The 23,265-nt window shown below is 40.8% G+C and overlaps 1 protein-coding gene across 4 annotated transcripts in view; it reads right to left on the reverse strand.

Moving 5' to 3' along the window:
- Positions 1 to 695: 695 nt before the first annotated feature.
- Positions 696 to 23,265, reverse strand: part of cdc42bpab (CDC42 binding protein kinase alpha (DMPK-like) b) — a 107,509-nt gene continuing 84,939 nt past the window's right edge. Inside the window, exons 19-43 of one of the 4 annotated variants that reach the window (XM_061811419.1) lie at positions 21,283 to 21,407; positions 20,354 to 20,459; positions 19,328 to 19,476; positions 19,148 to 19,239; positions 18,347 to 18,423; positions 17,509 to 17,547; positions 14,658 to 14,777; positions 14,132 to 14,215; positions 13,929 to 14,034; positions 12,842 to 12,978; positions 12,629 to 12,768; positions 11,804 to 11,885; positions 11,342 to 11,561; positions 11,109 to 11,171; positions 10,795 to 11,048; positions 10,588 to 10,712; positions 10,291 to 10,505; positions 10,106 to 10,203; positions 8,208 to 8,292; positions 7,826 to 7,949; positions 6,441 to 6,558; positions 4,457 to 4,574; positions 4,217 to 4,374; positions 3,589 to 3,663; positions 696 to 1,872 (exon numbers count right to left, since the gene is read on the reverse strand). In XM_061811419.1, the coding sequence (XP_061667403.1) occupies positions 1,741 to 1,872; positions 3,589 to 3,663; positions 4,217 to 4,374; positions 4,457 to 4,574; positions 6,441 to 6,558; positions 7,826 to 7,949; positions 8,208 to 8,292; positions 10,106 to 10,203; positions 10,291 to 10,505; positions 10,588 to 10,712; positions 10,795 to 11,048; positions 11,109 to 11,171; positions 11,342 to 11,561; positions 11,804 to 11,885; positions 12,629 to 12,768; positions 12,842 to 12,978; positions 13,929 to 14,034; positions 14,132 to 14,215; positions 14,658 to 14,777; positions 17,509 to 17,547; positions 18,347 to 18,423; positions 19,148 to 19,239; positions 19,328 to 19,476; positions 20,354 to 20,459; positions 21,283 to 21,407 (3,042 nt within the window). In that variant the 3' untranslated portion in view covers positions 696 to 1,740. The remainder of the gene's footprint in view (positions 1,873 to 3,588; positions 3,664 to 4,216; positions 4,375 to 4,456; positions 4,575 to 6,440; positions 6,559 to 7,825; positions 7,950 to 8,207; positions 8,293 to 10,105; positions 10,204 to 10,290; positions 10,506 to 10,587; positions 10,713 to 10,794; positions 11,049 to 11,108; positions 11,172 to 11,341; positions 11,562 to 11,803; positions 11,886 to 12,628; positions 12,769 to 12,841; positions 12,979 to 13,928; positions 14,035 to 14,131; positions 14,216 to 14,657; positions 14,778 to 17,508; positions 17,548 to 18,346; positions 18,424 to 19,147; positions 19,240 to 19,327; positions 19,477 to 20,353; positions 20,460 to 21,282; positions 21,408 to 23,265) is intronic. The other 3 variants (XM_061811420.1, XM_061811421.1, XM_061811422.1) reach the window with 3 other exon arrangements.

Consider the following 23,265-nt stretch of genomic DNA (forward strand, 5'->3'; position numbering starts at 1 on the left):
AAAAAAAAAAAAAAAAAAGAAAAAAGCAAATCCAAAAGAAAAAAAATGATTACATCTATACCATGCAAAACTGTACAAATTATTACAAAGTAATCCTAGAATGCAACCAAAGTGTATTATGATATGAAAGAGCAAAATATAGAAGATATTGTAGATAAGATCTCACTGAAATGCAAAGGCAATTGATTTCTCCCCCCGATTTTTCTCACCACAGCAGCCGTAAAACCGTTTTCATCCACTCCTGCCATCAATCATTGTATTGCTTCCAACCTTTTCCTGAGTTAGTCTCTCTTTGCATTGGGATCATTTGATTTCAACTTTATAACAATGGCTGGCCTATAATAACGGTCCACTTCTTTCTGAAATAATACATTCCACATACCAGGAGCTCAGGAGATGGTTTCGACCAGAATCAATTCGCCTTTGTTAGTAACTCAACTAAAAAGAACACACACACACACACACACACACACACACGTGTGGAATAGTGTTTTCAAAAAGCTTAATGCAGAGGAATGAACACAATGTAATTGTTGTTTCCCTGACAACCGTACATATGAACAGTGACAATAGCACATCAGAAGTAATGGAGTGAATATTTCAGTTCAATATTCACGTGGTAGTGTCACGTTTAAGGATAGTGTTTGCATCCACCAGTACAATAAACAAAAGATAATAGAGCAATGAGAAGCAGATTGGGTTGTTGGGGAGGGGGGGGGGATAGGCATAAGTTATTAAACAATAAAGCGTTCAGTCCCTCAGTGTTGACATTCATTTTTCCACCACATTTTTTTTTCTCGTACATGAGCAGATGATCAAAACAACATTGTTCAATAGAAGCAAAGGCAATTGTTGCCCTCTTTTTTTATGCTACCTTTTCTTGATTACCAAAGCAAAATTCACGAACCTTGCAACTGCATTTGGCTGCATTAACATCACCTCAATGTGTACGCATATTCATCCAAATTTTCACTCAAATGCAAATCCAAATGCAGAGCAGGGGGGGGGGAGGATCATTAAAAAAAAGGAAAATTACAACTCAATTGATAAAAGAAAAGTTTTAAAATGGATTGAATGAATAAAACCCCAAATCACTTGAGAATAAAATAAGGAAAATAAAAGTATATTTCCCCGTGTAGTTCTTGATAGTATTTCCTTATCATATATTACTCTCTACTTTGAAGCTATGTACATTACTGTGGTGGTTGGAATGTCCGTTACACCGGACCAATGAGGATGAGTGATGTCTCGTTGTATTTCGGAATGAAAACGGATCATAAAGTCGCTACTGTTATGAGTGGGAAGTTTAGTGTTCGCGAAGTCTGCAGCTCGGTTGTGGGGGTGGTGGGGGGTTGTCCCGTCTGCTTCAGGCCACCAAGCAAACCTAATGCTTCTACTTTAAGTATTGATAAATAAATTAAAATATTGTCCCCCTAATACCCAAAAGGCTCCTATGTACAAGTACAATTTTTTATCCCCCCCCCCATCTTTGCATCTGAATGTGGCAGGTAGGGTTGGGTCGGCCGACGCTAAAAAGAGAAGGGGGTGTTTGATCCGGACACCACTTCTCCCTCCAAAAAAACACCTGTGTGGTTCCGCACTGAGGAAAGGAGGGAGGTATGGTTGTGTGGGCATAGGCGGGGTTTTTTTGGGGGTTGGGGGTGGGGGCGAATACGAAGATTGGGAGTCGTGTGCTGTCGCTGGGTTGGTGGGCTGGTGTGGGCGGGCAGGCCAGCCGGCTCATGTGTCCCAGCCCATGCGGTCAGTGCTCTCCAAGGACAAAGACTTGGTCTTGTGAGGTGAGGCCGGACTTGGGGGGCTGCTGAAGGTGGAACTGTTGGAGGCCGTCGAGTGACGCGGGGAGTCAGAGTCCTGCAAGACAAAGTAAAAAAAAAAAAGGTTTTGAACTCAAAACAATACTGCATTTCCAACAATATTAATTTAGATTCTCTTGCATCCCCTTGATTGCACATGGAGAGCGGTCATCACAGATGATGGCAGGAAATGGAGGACAAAAACTAGCAAAGTAATCATTCCTTCTTATTTGATCATTCTCTTAATATATGAACATAAATTGAGTCGTCGTTGCTTGTTTTTCTTTTAGATTTTTTCAAATCTACAAAAAAATACAAATTAGGTTCACAGCCTTTCCCTTCCCTCAAAATTGAGCTGAAGCGAATCCACTTGACTGGACTTGAGTGGGAAAAGTACAAACATCTTCGATAGAAGGTGTGAGTGCACATCTGACAAACTATGTGCAAAGTCAAAGAAAAGTTCAGGACCAGAAGCACACGGCCAAGATATCAAATGAGTGACTTCAGGACAACTTCGGCTATCAAGGTGTCCCTGTGGACCAGTCACAGTCCAGACTTGAATCTGACTGAACATCAACCAAGTAACGCCTCATAACACATTCAAGGAGGAGGTAGGTAAAGAATTGGCTGTCAATTATCTGCAGATTTTGCCTAGTCTGAACAAAAAAAAAAAAAAAAAAAACCAAACAAAAAAAAAAAAAAGTGTTTCACTATACTGTAATAAAGACGTAACTACAGCATTAGCGATGAAGACCTGTTTCTGGCTTTATCATCTGACTGTTCTGAGTCACGTTACGCAAGCGTCGTCGGAATGGGATCTGTCGTAAACCCAGGACCCTGATATCGAAAGACCACATGAGCTACTGTAAATACTGCTCATCTCAGGAACCCACCGGACTGTACACTGGCTTCATAATCTCTCTGTCTTCAGTCTTGATAAATTTATTTCCCATACATTAAACATCAATGGACATGTTAAAATTGTGCAAATATTATTGGAACCTGACATTGACGCATACATTCTGGTTATAATATGATTCTCTATGACCTCATCTGTTCCTTGGTATTACATTCAATTGTTTGGTCAAATATAAGTTGTGTTGCATAAATAAAATGTGAAATATCCGAAATGTCAAGAGAAATTGTCCTTTACAAAACTGATTTATCAATGTTTTTATTCATGTTCAAATACAATGACTGCACTGTAAATGCATCTTCAAGAGTTTTAAGATGGTCTACCCAAACATGTTGCCAGGAGTTGGCCGAAGTATTAATTACTACAAAAAATGTATCCTGGTTCATCACCGTATGCCAGCCACCTACAACTACAAGCAGAGCAATTCAATGGGCTTCCACCATATCAAAGAAGGTGGAAAGTGGACAGAGAATGAACGTCAAACTCCAGAAGTGCACTGTCTTGATTGGACTCTAAGTTAGTTGAGTGGAAGCAGACATGCTCTAATTGGCTGAGTGGGCAGTGAGAGCGGCAGGGGGAAGTGTGTGTGTGTGTGTGTGTGTGTGTGTGGGGGGGGGGTGTAGTGCGACCTGCGGGGGCAGTCAAGCTGAAATGCTCTGGCGAAAGATGTGATGAAGCATTGTTGCCACCAAGTGGCACGTGGGTGCGTTAGTGGACTTTGCACACAGTCATCACTGTGAGGATGTGTGCTGGTATGCTGACACACACGCACACAAACACATGCACACGCACACACACACATTTTGGGGTGCTTTCGCTTGTGTGTCGGGTGCACGTTGTTGCAGTTGTTGACATTACCTTCATCTTACTAAGCAAGGTCCTTAAAGCCCTTTTCAGATCGGGTGTCTTCTCCGACGGCGAAACTGCCTGCCACTGCAGAGGAGAGTTCAGACTGAGCGCCGCACCCACAGACACCATGCTGGGGTGGGAGCGAGCGGGATGAGGGGGCAAGGGAGGAGGGAAATGTAGCGAAATGGGAGCGGGCGACTTCCTGCAGTGGCAGTGAAGTTGGAGACTGGGAGAAGGTAGGAGGAAGAGGGTGGGCTCGTTTAGATGGGAGTCAGAAGTCACCCATAGCCAAACAACTACAGCGCTTACGGTCCAATGCAATGCGGTCATGGAGGCGTGACGTGACATGAAAGACTTTCCTTTCACAGAACAAGAAGTCACACTATGGAAAGCTAAAACCCAGCCAACGCAACACCACAGGGAAGGCAAGGCCGGAAAGAGTCTCCTAGGTGGATGCTGCTAAAAAAAATGGGTTGGAACAAGGGAAGAGGTGTAAAGCGCCTGCTGGGATCTTTGTGGCGGATGAGGAATATACAAGAACTATGATCACATGCGGAGACACAATCATCTTGTTGGCTCGACTATCAGTGACCATTTCCCCTAATTAGTTCTATCTATAGAAGTGGTACATACTGACCTCTCTGTCAAACTGGGAGAGAGGCGCGTCCCCGCAGTCCATCCCCCCACCTGAGGACAGCGAGCTCTCAGAGGGCGACGTCATGGCCTGACGCTTGGATCCGTAGCTCCCGCCCGACAGCTCCCGACGCAGGGCGCTGCCGTTCTGGGAGGACGAGCCTGCGACGACCACAAACAAGTCAGAAGGAGTAAGGAGTACGCCCGAGGGCGCGGCGAGGCAGGGATGACGTCGGCCACTCACGAATGCCCAGCCCGCTGCTGGCGCTCATGGAGCGGCCCGGCTCGGCCCTGTTCTTGGTGATGGAAGGGATGCTGACTGAACCGCTGAAGCCTGCGCGGCTCTCTTGATTGCGGACATTCTAAATTAACCCACAGATACACAAACTAATGACACAGATATGCAAATGTAAAACTTTGCTAACACCCGAAGAAACAAGTTTGAAAGTATTATGCATTCCTAGTGCATACTGGTCAGAGCTTTGGGAATGCCAATTCAAAAGCTTAATTCAAGCTTGCTTTACCCATTCCAAAACCAGCTCGGATGGTTGTTTTAAATCACTATACTGTTGGAACACTCAATTGTGTCCGAATTCAAGATTAGTAGCAGCTGATTTGAAGCACAACCAACTTACTGAAAACACGTGCTTCTGACACGAATTAACGGTGGAATGGGACAAAGCACAAGCAGGAACTTTATATGCATCTTCAAAATAAATAAATAAATAAATGGCACCACCAAGGATGACAATCAGATGTTTAGGCTTTGTTCATGGTTCTCTGGTCGATCACCTGACGGCGTGCCCAAAAAAATAAATACATAAAAAGTCGTCAGCCTATCATCCATCTCGTTGCTTGATTCAGGTGTGGCAGTTCGCACGCACATAAAGCCGCGTTCTCGCAAACTGGCCTCCTATTTACGGTCTTTCTTATGCTTTCTCCACAGCAGTCGTGGCGACGCACGCGTGCCCCCCCACAAGTGACTCAAAAGTAACTATTGTTGTTTTGAAGAATTAACTGTAGCCTGACTACTTAACTATGAAAAGTAACTTGTTACTATGCTCGTTATGCTGACATTTTGGAGTAACACATTATGAGCATTGGTGACCAAGACGGCGCTCCATTGTTTCCTTGCTGGCATAAGCACATCATCCAAATGGTTACCCATTGCTAACACACTCCACTAATTGGACCTGGTAAAATGGGCAAAGAGAAGTCAGTTCCCACTAAAATGCACATTGGCCTAAATCCACCATAAGGAATCTCAGACCAGAAACAAAATTCTCTGGTCTGATGAAACCAAAAAGGAACTTTTTGGTCTGAATAGGAAGTGTTGTGTATGGAGATGAGGCACTGTTTACCACCTGGCTTTAAAAAAACAAAAAACACCATTGCTACTGTGATATATGGTGGCGGCAGCATCATACTCTGGGGCTGTTTTTCGTGCTACAAGAACTGGGAGACTAGTTTGCATAGATGCCAAGATGAAAGCTTCCAAATATTGAGAAATTCTTCAAGAGAAACTGCTCCAGTGTTCTGGAACTCAGAGAAGGGCCTTGATTCACCTTCCGACCCAACAATGACCCACAGCACAAAGCCAAGACAAAGGAGTGGCTTCAGGAGTAGCACCCTTGTGTGGCACAGCCGGACTTGAATCCAATTGAACATCTCTCGAAAGACCTAAAAATGCCTGTCTGACACTTTCATCCAACCTGACTGACCACAAGAGCATCTGTAGAGAAGAATTGAAGAAAATGCCCCAAAACAGGTGTGCAAATCGAGACATAACCAAGAAGACTTGTGGCTGTGATTGCCTCCAAAGGTGCTTCAACAAAATATTAAGACAAGGATGTGAATACTTATAAACCAATTATGTTTAAATATTTACTATTTACATTTCCACAGCTGTCTGAAAATATTTTTACTTTGTCAGGATTATAGGAAATATACTTCATGTAGATTTTTTTAGATGATACTCAAATCAGCTTTAGAATACATCTGTAAACATAGCAAAATGTTATGAAAATGTGAAGGTGTGAATACTTTCTGGTGGTACCGTATATCCACCATATACAATTCAACCAACATATTTAAGAAAACTATGGCTGTAAAGTGACACAAAACTCCTGAGCTCAGACAACTACTCAGCCTCCTCTACTATTATGGTGTGTGCGTGTGTGTGAATGTTAATCAAGTATTTGCATCGTTATTTTAGCATGACTACATACCATGGGCAGGTCTTTGAGGATCTGGATCCCGTCTCCTGGTCCCATGTGAGCAACGTGGTTAAAGTTTGTAGGGTTGGAGATCAGCTTGTTCCTCATTTCTGGATCCCGCAGCATTTCTCTGCAGCCATAAAATCACTTGTGAATATGGGGGTCAACATCTAGTTGGTACCAACACAGATTTGTGATGTACTATTAAGTGTCTAGGTCAACAACTACAGTTGTGCCTTGGTTCTCGAACACAATCCTTTCCAGAAGGCTGGTTGAAAACCAAAACGTTTGAAAACCAAAGCACCTTTTCCCATTACAATGAATGGAAAATGAAATAATGCGTTCCAAGCCTAAAAAAAATTTTTTAAAGCGATTTTTTTAGCTTTTCCTGATAATAAACTGCATAGTAAAAATACATGTATAGTTTAAATACTTTATATAATTAAATCCTTTAAGAAATATATTTATTTTTAGTTTAAAAAATATGCTTTAGCCTAGTAGAGTATGCTAGGCTGGTTTGTTTCTGCCATCTTTTAACCACTTTTCTGAAGTGGCTCATGTCATCAAAATTTTGCAGTGCTCTGCAACATTCAGCTTTATTCGGGTGATGAAGTTCTACAAAATTATGGCTGTCATACCATTTAGCACAGATAGCTTTAATAACGGCATTTGAGACATCCTTCAGCCTCAGACGACATCTCCTCCTTTCCTCCCCAACACTATCCCCAGCTAAATGCTGCTCGTTCACGAAAATAAGAAGCAACTTTTCGACTTCCTCCAAGATCTGTGGCCTCTGCATGGTCGACACGGTTGCTCCTTTAGCAACATCACTTGCTTTGAGAGCATCCTTGTGTTTCAGAATTGTGCTGATTCTCATTTTTACCATGGCATACTTCTTCGATAACTCAAACGCACACCAGATTCACGCTCGGCTATCAAATCCTTCTTGAAGTCGACAGTTTTACGCACCACTTTACTTTTTTCAGCACCAGCAGTTCCACTTGCCTTCTTTGGAGCCATGATCGGGCGTTAATGTTGCTCGATTTGAAGAAAAAAAAGTCGCTACAATACTGGGAAACGTCCGCGAGCAGAGGAATGTGTGAGTCAACAGGTTGCACCGCGGTCGTTACGTCTTGTCTGTTTTTTTCGGGGGTGCGTTCGAAAGCACAATAACAAATCGTCGTGGGTCAGCAGGTCGGGTGTTCGAATACCAATTTTCATTCGAAACCCAAAGCAAAAAAAAAATCTCAATTTTCGTTAAAAAAACGATTTGTATGAAAACCAAGACGTTCGAAAACCGAGGTACCACTGTAGATTGGGTTATTTCAATACCTGACTGTGAATAAAAACTGAGAATGATCATATTCAGAATGTAGGATTTATGCCTGATGAAGTACCTCCTCTGTTGAAGTCGCTCTTCCTCTGGCACCCTGAAGGAGAAGCGCCTCTTATTGTTCATGCTGCGTACCATCTGCTTCCTGCTGTTGTCTGACGTCTCCGGGACGACCAGCTCGTCGCCCTCTGGAAGATCACAACAAAGCCATGGGCATGTTTACATCAGTGATTGCAAAGCACTAGACACACACACAATAGCTTGATGACATGATCAGTGCTGCATCAAACATCTGGATCTGGCGCTCGAAAAACATGCAAGCTGTTACAACAGCCAAACGACGGGTATATTTCAAAATGTGAGATGAGTATTAAGCAGATGAACAGTTTTGTCACTAAAATTGATCATTTTATGTTGTGTGATGAATAAAGTGAAATTGCACAAACCAGCTGTTTTGTTTCTAAAGTAGATGAGTCGCACCGTTTCCAGTCCCAGTAGGTTCAGAGAGCCATCAACATTCAAAGGTCGTACCTGTAGTCACACACGTAAAAACTGTCACGTCATTATTTTTCATTTGTCCGATGAAATACAAGCACTTTTTCATTTTCTTGAAATAAATGCAACAGTTCAGTGATGGACCAACTCTTTTTCTTTCACAAGAGGGAGACAAAGGCTGGATTTTCGTTAACTGGCTTTAAAGGCCCAATCCTGCCATAATCACAACTCAGATTTACATACGTTTTTCTTCCGCAATGTACATTTCACTGAACACATTAAACCACCTGCAGGTGCCCAAAATCCAACTATCAACATTTTTCAAACATATCTTTTATATCATATTCGCCTGGACTGACTCCTACCCCATTGTTTGAAATGGTTACGCCACTGGCTGCCATCAGTGATTCCTGTATTTTTCTTAATGATAAAACATGCCTATGATGTAAAATATATCATATTTATATTATGTTTAACAATGTTTTCATTGTTGTACAACATTTTTATATATACGGTATATATATTATAAACAGACTGAAATTGCATTGGTGGGTTGGCATCAGTTTCATATTTGGAAGAAGGCTCATTTTTACCAGATTTACGCTTTTTATGCTGCCATGACATGTACAGGGATGAGAATGCCAAATGAGAAAAAAGTCTGAAAAGTAGCCGGTGGTGTGGGCGCCGAAGGCCCTCAGTGGGGTGTAGGGGCAGCGCCCCGTCGTGGCCCAAGGGGGCGAAGCCCACGGAAGCTAAGCGATTTTAGCAATTTGTTAGCCCCAAAACCATTAATTTCAACACTTAATTTAACTGTATTTGTGTTTGGTGCTCTACCAATACAGCAATAATTGAAATATCAGTTTCATTTCTTCAATGCTTGAATTATTGTACTTATTTGAAGCACATTAAATATAAGAGTTTCACCATTTGCCAAACTTCAGAATTAATTTTCAATCTCTTTCATTTTTTAATATGGATACACCATTATATTTTCTTTTTGATATGCAGTCAGTTATTCATAGAATTAATATAGTGTAGAGATGAAGCACAAGTTTTTAGAACAATATGAATAAAAATTACCTTACCGCATATGTGCTGAAGGCTGCTTTATCCATATTTCTCTTCAGGAATTTAATCAATTCAAAGTTTTTAGTATTTCAATGAATAGCTTATATACAATTATTTACATATGTCACTGATATTTTCCAGCCATGCCCATCTAAAACAGTTTTTGATTCCAGCATCCTTGTCAATTGCCCTCGCTCGTTCTTCATCCTTTTTTTCGAACACTTTCACCATTGTAAAACTTGGAACACACCGTCGCTCAGTTCACGCTAAGTCCCACGCGCCATTACTTGGCTAACTAACAAGTTACACAGCGATTTCTGAGAACCGAGAACTCATGTAATGGCAATGGTGAAACTCGATTAACCACGAACATGATTGGATCGTTATACTGTATAACTCTGTTGTTCAATTGAGTAATCTGCCGCAAACAAGTTTACGTCGCAAAATGAAAATATTTACACAACCGAGCAAGTTACAACGGCCTATGATAGTCGTGCTTGTGCTAGCACTAAGCTGAACTTGCAGCTCGGAGCCCACCACCGAGAGGCAGGCGCACGATACCCTACCCCCCTGAAATTTTCTCAACAGATTTGCGCTTATCTTGAGAATGGTCATTTTGGTCTGAAAAAGTCAGAAGTCCGCTGATCGGCGGAAAATTCTCATCCCTGAATGTATTGTAATATGGGAGCAGAAATGAAGCAGAATTGTGTTACTTGAACCATATAGCACAAATATAGGACATTGTTTCAGATTTTGACAGTTAAACAGCAAACCAACAGACCTTCTTTAGCGGGATGGTCTGAATCCACTCCATGGTATTGACATCAAACACATCAATTGCATTCTCACTATACACTGAAAGGTAAGGGGCATTGTAGCCTGAAGAGAGGACAAAAATGTTTTTACAATGTTATCCATTTGTGTTAGACCTGCATAAATGTCCACTAGAACTTGGAGAAGGCTTACAGGCGCTGTTTGGCACAGCAGGCCACATGAGCTCCTGCTGGCGTGACCTGCGACCCTGAGAGTCCACATACACGCCGATGGCACTGAAGCACAGCAATAACTCCTTGCTTGAAATCTCCACAGCACAAAGGGCATCAAGGTTCTGCTGAGGGATAAACGCGAGGGTGTGATCCTCAGAGTGGAGCAGGCTAATTGGAGAAACGTCTCCGTGGACACTGTGGAGGTGATCACAGGATGTTTTGAGCCAGTCATTAAAAAAAGAACTCTAAATTCTCATAGGGTCACCTGATCGAGTACCTGTAGCGGGTGAAGCCAGACTGGTAACCCACATAGAGTCGCTCATTTAGCAGACCCATCCATTGGACAAGACCTGGAGCCTGCAGCTCACGCAGCCGACGGTGGCGGGCTTTGCTCTTGTTCACCTGAAATGCAAGGAGAGTGCATTGAATAAGCAAAAATTTAACATTACATCAGGAATTAAGTGATGTGTAGGTTTTTACAAACCTCATAACACATGATTTGCCTCTTCATGGCCACACAGAGACAAGTGAGAGAGCCGTTTCGGACAGGCCCAGAGACGATGGTCTGACAGCCTTTTGTCTCGCCAAGCTTGTACGAGTCGATCTCACGGCCATCCAGGGCCTGCGAAGGAAAAAGTCGAACGTGGCGGTTCCTTCCCGAGATGACAGCCAGCAGCTGCTCCTGTGGGATCAGGTCGATGTGGTGCACCTTCTTATTGTCGCCCACCCGAATGATTTCTGAGGACAGATGCAGTGTTAGAAGGGTCATAGAGCGAAAGAAGAAGTAGCAGCCCTTACCATCTTTGGTGACATGAATGACAAAGAGGCCTTCTTCATTGCCCAGGGCAACACGTTCATGATCTGAGAGCAATGGAGAAAAATGGCTTTTTGAGATCGTTGATGTGGTGAATGCCAACTCTTAATCGAATTGCTTGTCTACAAATCTAGTCGGGGTCAACACAGGTCACGATGGCTTGGCTATGAAACATTACATAAGGGGTGTGGCTGTCTTGCACGTGTTGAATTCTCACCAATGATAGCAGCAGACTGTGCTGTCTTAATGAGTGGCAGCGTGCTATCGTAAGCCTCCTTGGGAACGTAGACAAAGCGCTCCTTGAGCTTGTTCTTCTTGAGGATGCGATGAAGCTCATTGAGAAGACCCACCCACTTGTTTCTCTCCTGGTCACTGTCAGCTAGAATCAAGATAGATGGCTTATGGCTGCTAGTGGGAGAGAGCTGGGACGCTGTTACCTGTAGAGAATAGACAGACATGGGATGAACATGTGTTTTATTTGATTTTTGTTGTTAATGCTACAAATCCCAACAGTGAAGAAGCCAAACATTAAATTGTATCAGAATCATTATAGATGGTAGCTCTTTTCTCCAAAGCCATATCCGCTTATTGGGAAAGAGGAAGGAAGGATAATTGAATCTGATATGGCTTAGTTGCTTTGTTGTAAAACAAAAGATGAATATAGATGAGAACTACCCACTCTGAATATACAGGGGATGTCTTTGCGGCTGGCGTGGATGACATCAGAGGCCAAAACAGAGCTGACTGAGAATTCCTCGTCCCTGGATGAAACAGAGCAAAGATGAGGTCAAACATGCAGCAGCATCATATTTGCTGTTTTATATATATATATATATATATATATATATATATATATATATATATATATATAAATCATGTTTGCACTCCGATTTATTTAATGATCAATTTGTACATCTGCGTCACTGCAAATACTAGTTGGTTTCCTCATGTATGGTTCCGATTCATCTTTCAGAGTTGAAAATAAGACAACTCAGGATTTTAAACAAGACTTCAAAAAACTATTGGAGATATAGGCATATTAATTCATATAAAAAGTATGGCTTTTACTGACAATAGAAAAGTATCATGCACAGTTCTAAATCAACATTTAAAATTAATATTAAAGCTTTAAAGTAGGTGGCACTTTGGCTTGCATTTAAGAAAATAGTCTATCAATATAAAAACTCCACATCACTCACTACAATATTGATAGACCCGCCATGACACTCACGTTATAGTACTACTTAACTATTTTAGAATTATATTTCAGAGGGGTGTAAAGAGCTTGTAAAATCTTTACTGCACACTAAATTGATTAATGTTTATTTTGAGACGTGCTGTTTCTTGAAAATGGTTGCGATGAACAAGCTTGGTTTCTTTCCTTATGAATGTTGACTACTGTCAGTGCTATTGAAATTAAGAAAACACAACTATGGCAAAATCATTTTGAGATCCTTAGCATCTTGTGTTTGGTGGTACATGACCAGCACAAAAACTTTCTTACCTCATATCTATGACTTGGCTCACAATTACACTCTGCTGTGTTGTCTTTCCTTCCCCTAGCTCATAGAGAAACAGTTTGAAGTCGCACACCACTGCCATTGCCCTCTGCCAGCCCTTCTTTACTCCCGTTGGTTTAGGCACCTATAACCCACAAAGAATGTTATTGTAACATTAACATAAAACATACTTTAAAGGGGTATTTACTATCACTCACCCTGACATGCCCTTCATATGCAGTACCAATACCCCTCTGAGGGTCAATGCCAAGTGGGCCTTTGGTCTGATCCTGTGGAACGGGACATACTGCTGGAGCCTTGTCTGCACATGTTACATGGCACGAGAAGTTGCACACTAGAAGAGGAGAGAACATAAGACAAGTTAGAGGTGTGACGGAAATTACTCTTTTGTGATGTTTAAGCCCCTTTTCCACTTCTAAGGAGCAACTTGCCCCATCAAGGTTTTATTCACTGATTGAAACGTCTACTGCCAAACATGTTCTGTAAGAACTTGTAGTACCAGGTCACTTTGTGGTTCCATGCAAGCTATATAGCTTGAGTGGCGTAAACAGCTGATCATTGGTTGATCTGATTCATCATCACTCTGTCCTTACTGAGTTTTCACAAGTATAGCATTACGGTATACTTTTAGTATGAACTGACACATACAAGAACATAACACACCCTAATGTCACCTTACCCAACCTACTCCAGCTCTGTGGGTGCTGCTTTATCATAATCCACAATCTCCATTTGCAAGGACGATGAGTTGCTGCGTTCACCCAACCATTTTAAAATAATAAATGTCTCCTTATTGTGGTTAGTATTTAGTGTTACTTTTCAATTGATTTTAAAGTTTATGTTAACATATGGTTCAGATAAAGTATGAAAACAAACCCTCATTCCCTTCTTTGTTGTAACTAGTTAGCTTATTTTTCTCTGTCCAATACATTTCATGCATATTCACATTGATGACTGAATAATTTCTGAAGCCGGTGTGACGGTCTGAGCGCTCCCCCGTGCTGAAAAGTCTCCTTGTGTTATGTATTTTAGACACAAATCTCAGCATGCTGCAGCACAGTTCTACTACACTGCAAAAAAGAATAAACATCTAAAAACTGAGAATTATCATTTGTTTTACATGATGTAATTTATGATCAATTTTAGAGGCAAAATACTTTTATTGTGTTGGATCTCATTGGCTAGAGCTGCATCTAATATATTGGGTGAGGCTGTGGCTTGGTAACAAGTGTTAACAGTTACTGTAAATCCCATGAAATATACTTTCTTCCCCAGAGGTCTTACCTTCACAAGTGCAACCTTGGCGTATGAGTCCCACCATGAGGGAAGTGCACTGGTTACATTTAGTTGGTGTGCTGAATGACTTCACGACAAACTGATGTGCTTTTGGCTTTATTACAAAAAAACGAAAAGTAGAGGAAGGTAAGATAGAATGAAATATTGAACTTGACTGTAACTGTGACCATTAGTAAAAGAAAATGGCAAACCTTAGGGGAGGAGCGACCAATACTGCCATACCCTCCTGAGCGCATAGTAGGGGTCTGGACTGTACGATGTGAATGATCTATCAACTGCAGAATGAGATGCACAGAAACAAAGTCATGAGAGAAGAATGATGAGCAGGATAGTTAGACCAGCTATTTTACTCACAAAAGGCAAATATTTAAGATTTCATTTCGTGAAAGCCTATTCACAAAATACATTCAACACACCGACAACCTAGCAGCCTCCATTTTGTCTGACTAAACATTGAACTGTTGTATCTTGCATTTCTCAATAATTGTGTTAGTGACAATTCACAAGGTCAAACCTGTCCGACAGTGTCACCATTGTGAGCCGAACACTTTCCCACATTTATTTGGTATGGCAAACATGGTGACCTACCTAAATCTGGTCTACAACATTACAAGTGGAGACATTACAAAATATTATGAAACATGCAGCTACAGCAGAGGATGCCTTTCTGCTGACATACCCCAAAGCTCAAACTGAGTGAATGTGGAGCTGTCTCACCACTATGGGCTCCATATCACTGGCCATGGAGGGTGAACGTGAGCGGGTTTTGAGGTGGGACTTTTGATCGTCTTCTCGCGACGTAGTGTTGGAGGATGTGAAATTATCCATTGAGTCCACCTGAAGTGTTGAAAGAAAGATGAAGCAAAATGAGAGAAATACGGGAAAGGCAAATACAGACAGACCCTTTCCAAAAAAAGTTCAATATCATGGAAAAGTATAAATTTTCATAGTTTTCTAAAAGTTGACGTTTCATAGATTATAGATTCAGTGACCATAATTTGAAACATTTCAAATGTTTGTTTTTACATAAGTCCGGCTTCCAACTCATAAAACTTACAAAGTCAGGAATTCAACAAATAGAATTCTGTGAAGAAATTAGCCCAAATTTTGCAAGCCGTAAATGTGTTAAACCATGTCAGACAGTCCACTAAACTCAAAGCACCTGCCCTGTCATTAAATTGCTTCAATTGTCTTAATTCAATCTGGAAGATCGCAGACTTGACAACAGGCCCGAGGGCTATAATTGATATCCGCCAGAGGATGAGGAAACCACATAAATTCATACCCAAAGAGACTGTCTGTTCCCAGAGTGCCGTGACCAAACACAACAATAGAAAGTCTAGTAAGTACGTTTTTTTTCGGCTTGTCCCATTAGGGGTAGCCACAGCATAACATCTCAGATAAACGCTCATATCCAAGTACAAAATGGGGCACCAGCAAAAGAGACAATTGTGGTCTTCAAGGGATTGTCAAACAGAAGATTCAATAATCTACCAGAAATAGTAGAATAAGGCAGGAGTCACACTTTCAAAAACCACCACATGCAGATACCTACGGGAGATGGGCAACAACTGTCGGGTTCCTGGGGTAAAGCGACTTCTGAGCAAACGTAGAAAGAGTCAGCCGTTGGTCCAAGGTCCTCTTTTCCCATGAAATTAACGGGTGCCTTTCATTTGGGAATCAACGTCCAAGGGTTTTGGAGGAAGGCAGGCGATGCTTGTGGTCCAGTGTGAAATATCCACAGCCAGTCATGAGTTGGGGTCCAATGTCCAGTGCAGTTTTTGGTAAACTGATTTCTTAAATCCAAGGTCAGTCTAACAGTCTACCAGAATGTTTTACAGCAGTGATTTCCAATCTTTATGCAGCCAAGGAACATAATAATTACTGTATTTACTTCCTGGCATCTTATAGAAGAGCATGCATTTGTTCTGTCTTTCACCATGCCTCACTGGCATAATCTGATGAATAAAGATACCATATAATTTGGAAATAAATCTTTTGAGAAATTATGTAAAAATTTATCCTTTCCCACAGCACACCCGAAGAGCACTCACAGCGCACTAATGTGACACGGCACACTTGTTGGGAATCACTATTTTAGAAGATTTCATGATCCTTCTGCTGAGGGTCTATAAGATGGAACTTTATGCGATTGTCATAATGCCCCTGACGCTGTCCAAATGTCTAGTGTCAACTGTGAAGACTCTCAAGTTCTTAGGAATTACAGTCTCAAAGGACCTGAAGTGGGAGAGTAACATCAACTCCATCCTCAAAAAAGCCCAGCAAAGGATGTATTTCTACATCTTCTGAAGAACCGTGGCCTGACACATGAGCTGCTGAGACAGTTCTAAACAACAGTCATCCAATCAGTACTGTGCACTTCCATCACAGTCTGGTTTGGGGCCACCACAAAAAAGGACAAACTCCAACTGCGACGGACAATCAAAACAGCTGAACGAATTACCGGCACCACTCTACCCATTTTTGAGGACTTACACGCAACGCGAACTAGGTCCAAAGCAGGCAGGATCCTATCCTCCACATCCTGGCCACCAGCTCTTCCAGCTCCTTCCATTGCGAAAACGCTACAGATCAATGCAAGTCAAAAGTAGCAGGCATTCGAACAGTTTTTTCCCCTCTGGCAATTAAGTCAGTAAGTTCTTGATCAGCAAATTTATTATTTTCTGCCTTGTACTATTGTTGGGATACTTACATTCTGCTGGTCCAATCAATACTAGTATTAGTAATATATTTTGTAGACTATCGCACGATTCAGCACTTTAAACTGCTCCCTTTGCTCAATTGTCATTTCACTGGTCTATAACGGGAACTGCGAACGAGTAAAGGGAGTCTGTACAAGCTTTACACAATATGGGACGTCAACACACTTATCTCTTACCTGTTCTAAATGAAGAAGATTTTACATCCTGCACAAGTCTTACACGAAATAGTTCCTATAAATAGAACTGTCTCTTGTTCTTTGTTCTCTATGTCGTACCAGGGCAGCACCAACTGCCGGAGAAAAATTGTGTGTTTTTACACAATTGGCCAATAAAGCTGGTTCTGATTCTGAATTACATAATAATAAACAAATACTTGAACTTGTAAATTGTGGCCCATGAATCTATAATCTATGAAACTTTAATTTGTTGAATGTAATTATGGAAGCAAATAAACTTTAGCATGATATCCAATTTTTTTTGGAATGGTCTATATTAGCAATTGACCATTATGTGCTCTTCATTTGGGGGCAAAATGTTATCATTCAAAACCTATTTTAATACATCAAATACAGTCAACTGATGAGAAATAATCAAAAAGGTTATAAAATAAAAAGTCCATGCTGCCTTCCACCATACTTGTTACCTACATGGCAACTCCCAAAGCAAAAAGACAGAAATATAACAACACCATGCCTTTTAACACCACACCCGTCACAAAAAGCAGCATCACATTCAAACCTTACCGTGCAACAGACATAGCAAACATATATAGATACCAGATAAATGAAATAAACGGGACAAGCGAATTAACGATATTGGTCATACAGTGTGGTGATGGTTCTTACGCGTCTGCCTTTGCTAGCTGGGCCAATGGATGGCGAGCGCTTCAGCAGCAGGAAGAGAGTCGCAGCGTGTGGCAGAGACAGAAGTGAGTGAATATCAGAATTATCTTACAGAACTGGAAACACAGATCTAAATATTCTGCATTGGGTGCATTGGTGTTGGACTGAAGAGCAGGGTTATGAAAAAGAACATGGATATACTGAGGTGAAAGCAGGGAAAGTCAGTATGAAGCAAAGCAAGAAATCAAGGTCAGCTTCAGCAAAAAATAGCCATAGCTGTAAAATGGAGTGGATGACGTGTATAAAAATGCAGTGAACTGGTGGTGGAACAGTTCCAACAAATCCCCATGACCAAAAAGCCATTGTGGAACTGTTCACACAGCTCATTAATCGAGACTGACTAACAGGAACTGGTACTGCAAAATAATCACTTCAAGGATTTCTACAAGGAGTTGGTTTCTACTATTGCATGATAAATAAGACTTACACTCAAACAAGTATGGACTCACATACACATCTACTCTGTCCTTTTCAATTGTCTGGGCACAATTACAAAACAAGAACATCCATCTAACCAAGGAAACTTACGTCTTCCCAAAACTCAATTAAAGAAGATGAAGATGAGGAATAAGAGTCCTGATATATAAAAACAAGGACAAATAATATAACAATGTAAATAAAAAATTCACAAAAACATCATGTTAAAAAAAAACAATTGATTTAAAAATGAAACTGTGAGCTTTAATGATTCTCCAATTACCATTTTAAAACAGGAACAATAACTGGTCACAGATATTGAAAATTGTAATGATTTTACACAAGTGAGCTGGCAAACACTCACATCGAACTGGTCAAGCGTTGAGGTGGGGGCATTGAGAAAAGCCAAGAAAGAATTCTGTGAATCCTGGTGCTTCACACCTAGAGACAGAAATGATAAAAACAATATATCAAACACTGACTTAAAATTAATTTTGTTGTATCACAGGAATTATTCTTAGACTGGTTTTCATATGATCATAAATCATGAAATTTTGATGTCGCATCATTTAATGCCTTACAAAATAATCTTCAAAGAGACAAGAAATACATCCATACATCCATCTATCCCAGCTCTCTTCGGGCAGGAAGCATGTTACACACTGAACTGGTTGCAAGCCAATCGCAGGGCACATAGAGTCAGACAACAGTTGCACTCACAATCACGCCTACGGGCAATTTAAAGTGTTCAATTAATGCATGTTGTAGGGATGTGGGAGGAAACCGGACTGCCCAGAGAAAACCCACGCAGGCATGGGGAGAACATGTAAACTCCACACAGGCGGGGCCGGATTTTAACCCCAGTCCTGTGAACTGTGAGGCAGACACTCCAACCAGTCATTCACCATGCTTTATTATTATTAATTTTAACTGATTTTTTTTTAATTGACTTTCATACAAGTGAAGTTTTGTTTGAATGCTTTAATTGTATTTGTAGGTATTCCATTAAATGTTTTTGTTTTGTTCTTTAACTTGAAAAAAATGACATCATCTGCATCATATTGAGCAACGTGTCTTTGTCATCATTACATCAGCATACTTTTCGTAGCCCTTGTAGAGATTAAATATCCTTTACTAGCAGTTATGTTACTACGTGTACTGGCACCTCTACGTAGCCGCAGCTCCTCACTCTCTTTCTTCAGCCTGTCAATCTCAGCCAGGAGCTCCCGATTTCTACTCTCTACATCTTGCAGTTTACTGGTGGAGCATAGAAAAACGGGAATCATAACATAACTGTATGTATTTACAACACAAATATTTAGAGTAAAATAATATGCATCTATACCATTCTGTGGAGATGTTGTTGGCCTTGACCTTATTCAGCTCATCTTGAATGCTCTGTTTGGCCCTGATCTCAGCGTCTAAGGCGGATTGCAGCTCCAGGCGGGCAGACATGTCCAACTTGGCAAAGCGACGCATCTTCCAAGGCATGTCCTGCAGCAAAACCGAGGAGGGTAAAAAGTAGTGAATTAATCCATTCTTAAGTCAAGTGTGTCAATTCGGACATGATTCTAATTAAATGCTGTGTAAAAGTATTGCCCCCTTCTAAAATTCAAAATATTTTTGCATTCTTTCCTCCCTTTAATGTTTTCGATAAGTAAAAATCACATATAATCAAGGTGAACATAAAATGCTGTTCTTAAATGATTTAGTTTATTAAGGAAAAAATAAAACTTCGTCGCCTGGCCCTGTGTGAAAAAGTCATGGCCATCCTCAGCAGCATTAACTGAAACCAACTGTTTTCTATAGCTGGCAAAGTCTCTATCACATCACTGAGGAAATATTTTGATCACCTCCTCGCAGAATTGTTTAAATTCAGCAAAAATAGATGCTTTTCGCGTAAAAGCGGCCTTTTTATGGTCATTCCACTGGATTTCAATCTGATTCAAGTCTTGACTTTGACCAGACAACTACAAAACCTTCATTTCATTTTTTTTGTTTTTATTTTTCAAGCTATTTAAAAGTTGACCTGCTAATGTGTTTTGGATCGTTATCCTGCTAGAGAACGCAAATGCAGTTAAGCTTGAGGCCAGAAAGTGATAGCTGAACATTTTTGACTTGGGTTATATTAGTCTAATAAGGTGCTGAAATGTGCCTTGCAACTGACTTCAGGGTAGTCCACCTTTTAACCAAAATTAGCTGGGATAGACTCCGGCACTCCCTGGACCCTATGAGGATAAGCGGCTTGGAAAATGGATAGATCTACATATATTTCATCTTAAAGTGTGGCAATGCTCCAAAAATGTAAGAATTTGAGAAGGGGTCTAATACTTTTTCACGGCACTGTCAGTCCAAGTACAAAATGTTTTACCGTGGCTCTCGCTCCCAGACTGGTATTTCTCAGGCCCTCCAGCTCTTCTGTCATCTTGGTGGCCAAAGCCTGCAGGTAGCCGCGAGCATCCTTTTCATCACTCACCCTAGAGACACCATATTTCATTACTAAAGGGATAATCAAAAGATTGAAGATTTTTACCGTACACTGTCTGTGTATCTACAAAACACACTGAAAGTGGTTTATTTTCACTTAGTGTTCAGCATAAATGTGTACAACCCCTTTGTAAAGTAGTAATTATTTCGATTTCTCAGCAAACAAAAACTTCCAGAATTATTTGATTAGCTTGTACAATATGCCATAGAAAATAGTGATTCTGATAGGAAAAAAAAATTATTGTCTATGCTGAGCACTGTATAGAGTATGTAGAAACTTTCATAAGCAGTAAATTAAGACTCACTTTAAACACTCACTAAACACAGACAATACATCCACCAGGGGGAATTAAAAACTGCCGGATTCCCAAAGAAAATTCCAAACTTTCCCTTTAAACGTGTGCGAGTGTATGTATCTGTGAGCACTATGTTAGGACTTCAGCCTTGTCCAACACAGGGAGGCTGGGCAGCTGGCAAGGTGTCAGCTGCAAACGGACATGATCTGAGCAGGAGGGAGGGTCAAACGGCTCATGATCCTCAGAGGTATGTGAAAAATGCAGTAGGAACACAATGAGGTGGAACCCAATACAGTGCATGACAACATGCACTCCATGAGTAGTAAGAAGGATAAACCTTTGTAGCAGTGCTGCATATCAGTGTTCAAAGGTACTAAGGTAAATTTCCCCAATGACAAATTTGAAGATTATTTTAATTCATCACATATCACCTTGCTTCTCTAACAAATTGGCGCATAGACAAATGTTTGAGAAGTATTCAGTGCTGTGGTGGTTAGAATTACAATGTGTTTCTCACCATTGGATGATTTCTGTGATCTGCGCCTCCCAGTGAGCAACACTCTCCTTTTTGTCAGCCAGCTCTCTCATCTCATCCTCAAGCTGCCGGTTGGAAATGCTCACTTTCTCAAACATGCCCGTCATCTGAGGAAATAGGTAAGTGAACAGATGCTATGACAGCTGATCATTTCAAACATAAAATTTTTCAAAGAAAGGAAATCAAATATCACAAAGACCAAGAAAACTAAAGGGGGGCATACTCATATAGAGGTATGTATCAAATTTTAAACTATGAAGCATATCTGCTTCTGGACCAGGTGCAGAGGTGCAAGGCCTTGAAAAAAAATGTTTAATGGGACAAGTATTGTTGGTAATTAACGACTAATTTAATTCCTTGTGCATTTCCACAGACAATGATTAAGTGTGAGAATGTAACCATAGAGACATAACAAATGGTAAACTGTTCCATTGTTTGATCAAATACCTCAGAGAGCACATTTTATTTCTGCCAGGCCTGTGAGGTAATGTTCACGCTAATAGAGTATAATGTAATACAGTTTGGCATAAGGTTTCCGAGCTCGGAAGCAGCAATATTTCAGGACAGTCGAGCTAACAAAACCATGCTAAGATTCGGAATGGTCTCTAAACCAATACTATGACTAAAACTTATTTTTCACCAAGAATGTATTCGCACCAGGCGAGTCCTTCGGTCTGCTTGTTTGGTGCGATCCAAAAGCGCATTACTTGTTTTCCCATTTAGTACGGTTCACAATCACATTGTACATTTTGCCATGCACAATGTACATTTTACAAGTGAACTTAGTGAAAGCCATGTGAGTGTCCATCGTCACTCCCTTTGGACAGAAATGACGAGGGCAAGACAAATCTCAGACCCAGATATGCACAATGCATTTCTATTTTGCTCATTTGTGATCTTATTAATGCTGGAACATAATTAAACACAAAACGCTTTTAGTCAGAACCAAAGCGAATTAGTTTTTGGGGGGTTTAGTGCAGTTCGCATTGACATTGTACAATTTTCACGTGAACTACACACTTTGCCAGCCGACCCAGATATGTGGACTGCATTACTATTCTTTAAATTTGCGTTTTATTAATGCTGCAAAAAAATTGGCGCATCAAGAGTAATATTGGATAATATGACAAATTGGGGACCGCAGCTCATTCAACAAAATTTTGGTGACATTTCTAATTTTCGGATGCCGTTGAGAAATGCATCCTGCAATTCAAAGGAGCATATAGCCAACCACAACATCGGAAAAAGGTTGTTAAGCAGAAGGTGGTTCAGGTATGACATTCACTTGTTAAAATCTATGGCATACTACATTTACACGTAAGATATTGGATGTTGACTTGTTGGGTCAGACCAAAGTCCGTTTATATTCGACATTGACTTGTTGAGTTGGATCAAAGTCAGTTTATATTCACATGAACCAAAGCAGTGTACTGACAACACTTCAAAAGTAGGTCTTGGGGTGGATGACCACCTGCACAAAAGGTCCAGACCAATGGGGAAAACAACTCTGGTTTAAAAGTGGACCACGTGTGGCGGGTGTGAATACACTCCATACAGTAAATTCTTGCTGTTAGTTTACAAGTGCCAAAAATTGTGATGCAGTCATGCCAGCAGAATAGTCATAAAGCTTAGCTAGAGCAATCCCAAAAAGATAGCAAAACATTTGCTGCTATGACTAGCTTGGTACTGGTCTCAGAAAAATTTGGAAAAAAAAAAAAAAAAAAAACAAAACTTTTTAATACAGTGGTAATTTTTTGATAATTAACTCACATAATTCTGAACAAATTTTCTTTGTAATCAGTTGGAGACTTATTCCAGATATCAAAAAGCCTCCCATGTATCAGCCATTTAAAATGTGGGACTTTTGAACTCCCCGAGAACCTTTTTCTAAACCAACAGCAGAATCCAGAACGTCATTCCACTGAGTAGGAGGTTACAGTATGCTTTTAAGTGGGCTATTGACTA

This window comes from Syngnathoides biaculeatus, chromosome 23 (genome assembly GCF_019802595.1).
Source record: "Syngnathoides biaculeatus isolate LvHL_M chromosome 23, ASM1980259v1, whole genome shotgun sequence".
Taxonomy (NCBI): Eukaryota; Metazoa; Chordata; class Actinopteri; order Syngnathiformes; family Syngnathidae; genus Syngnathoides; species Syngnathoides biaculeatus.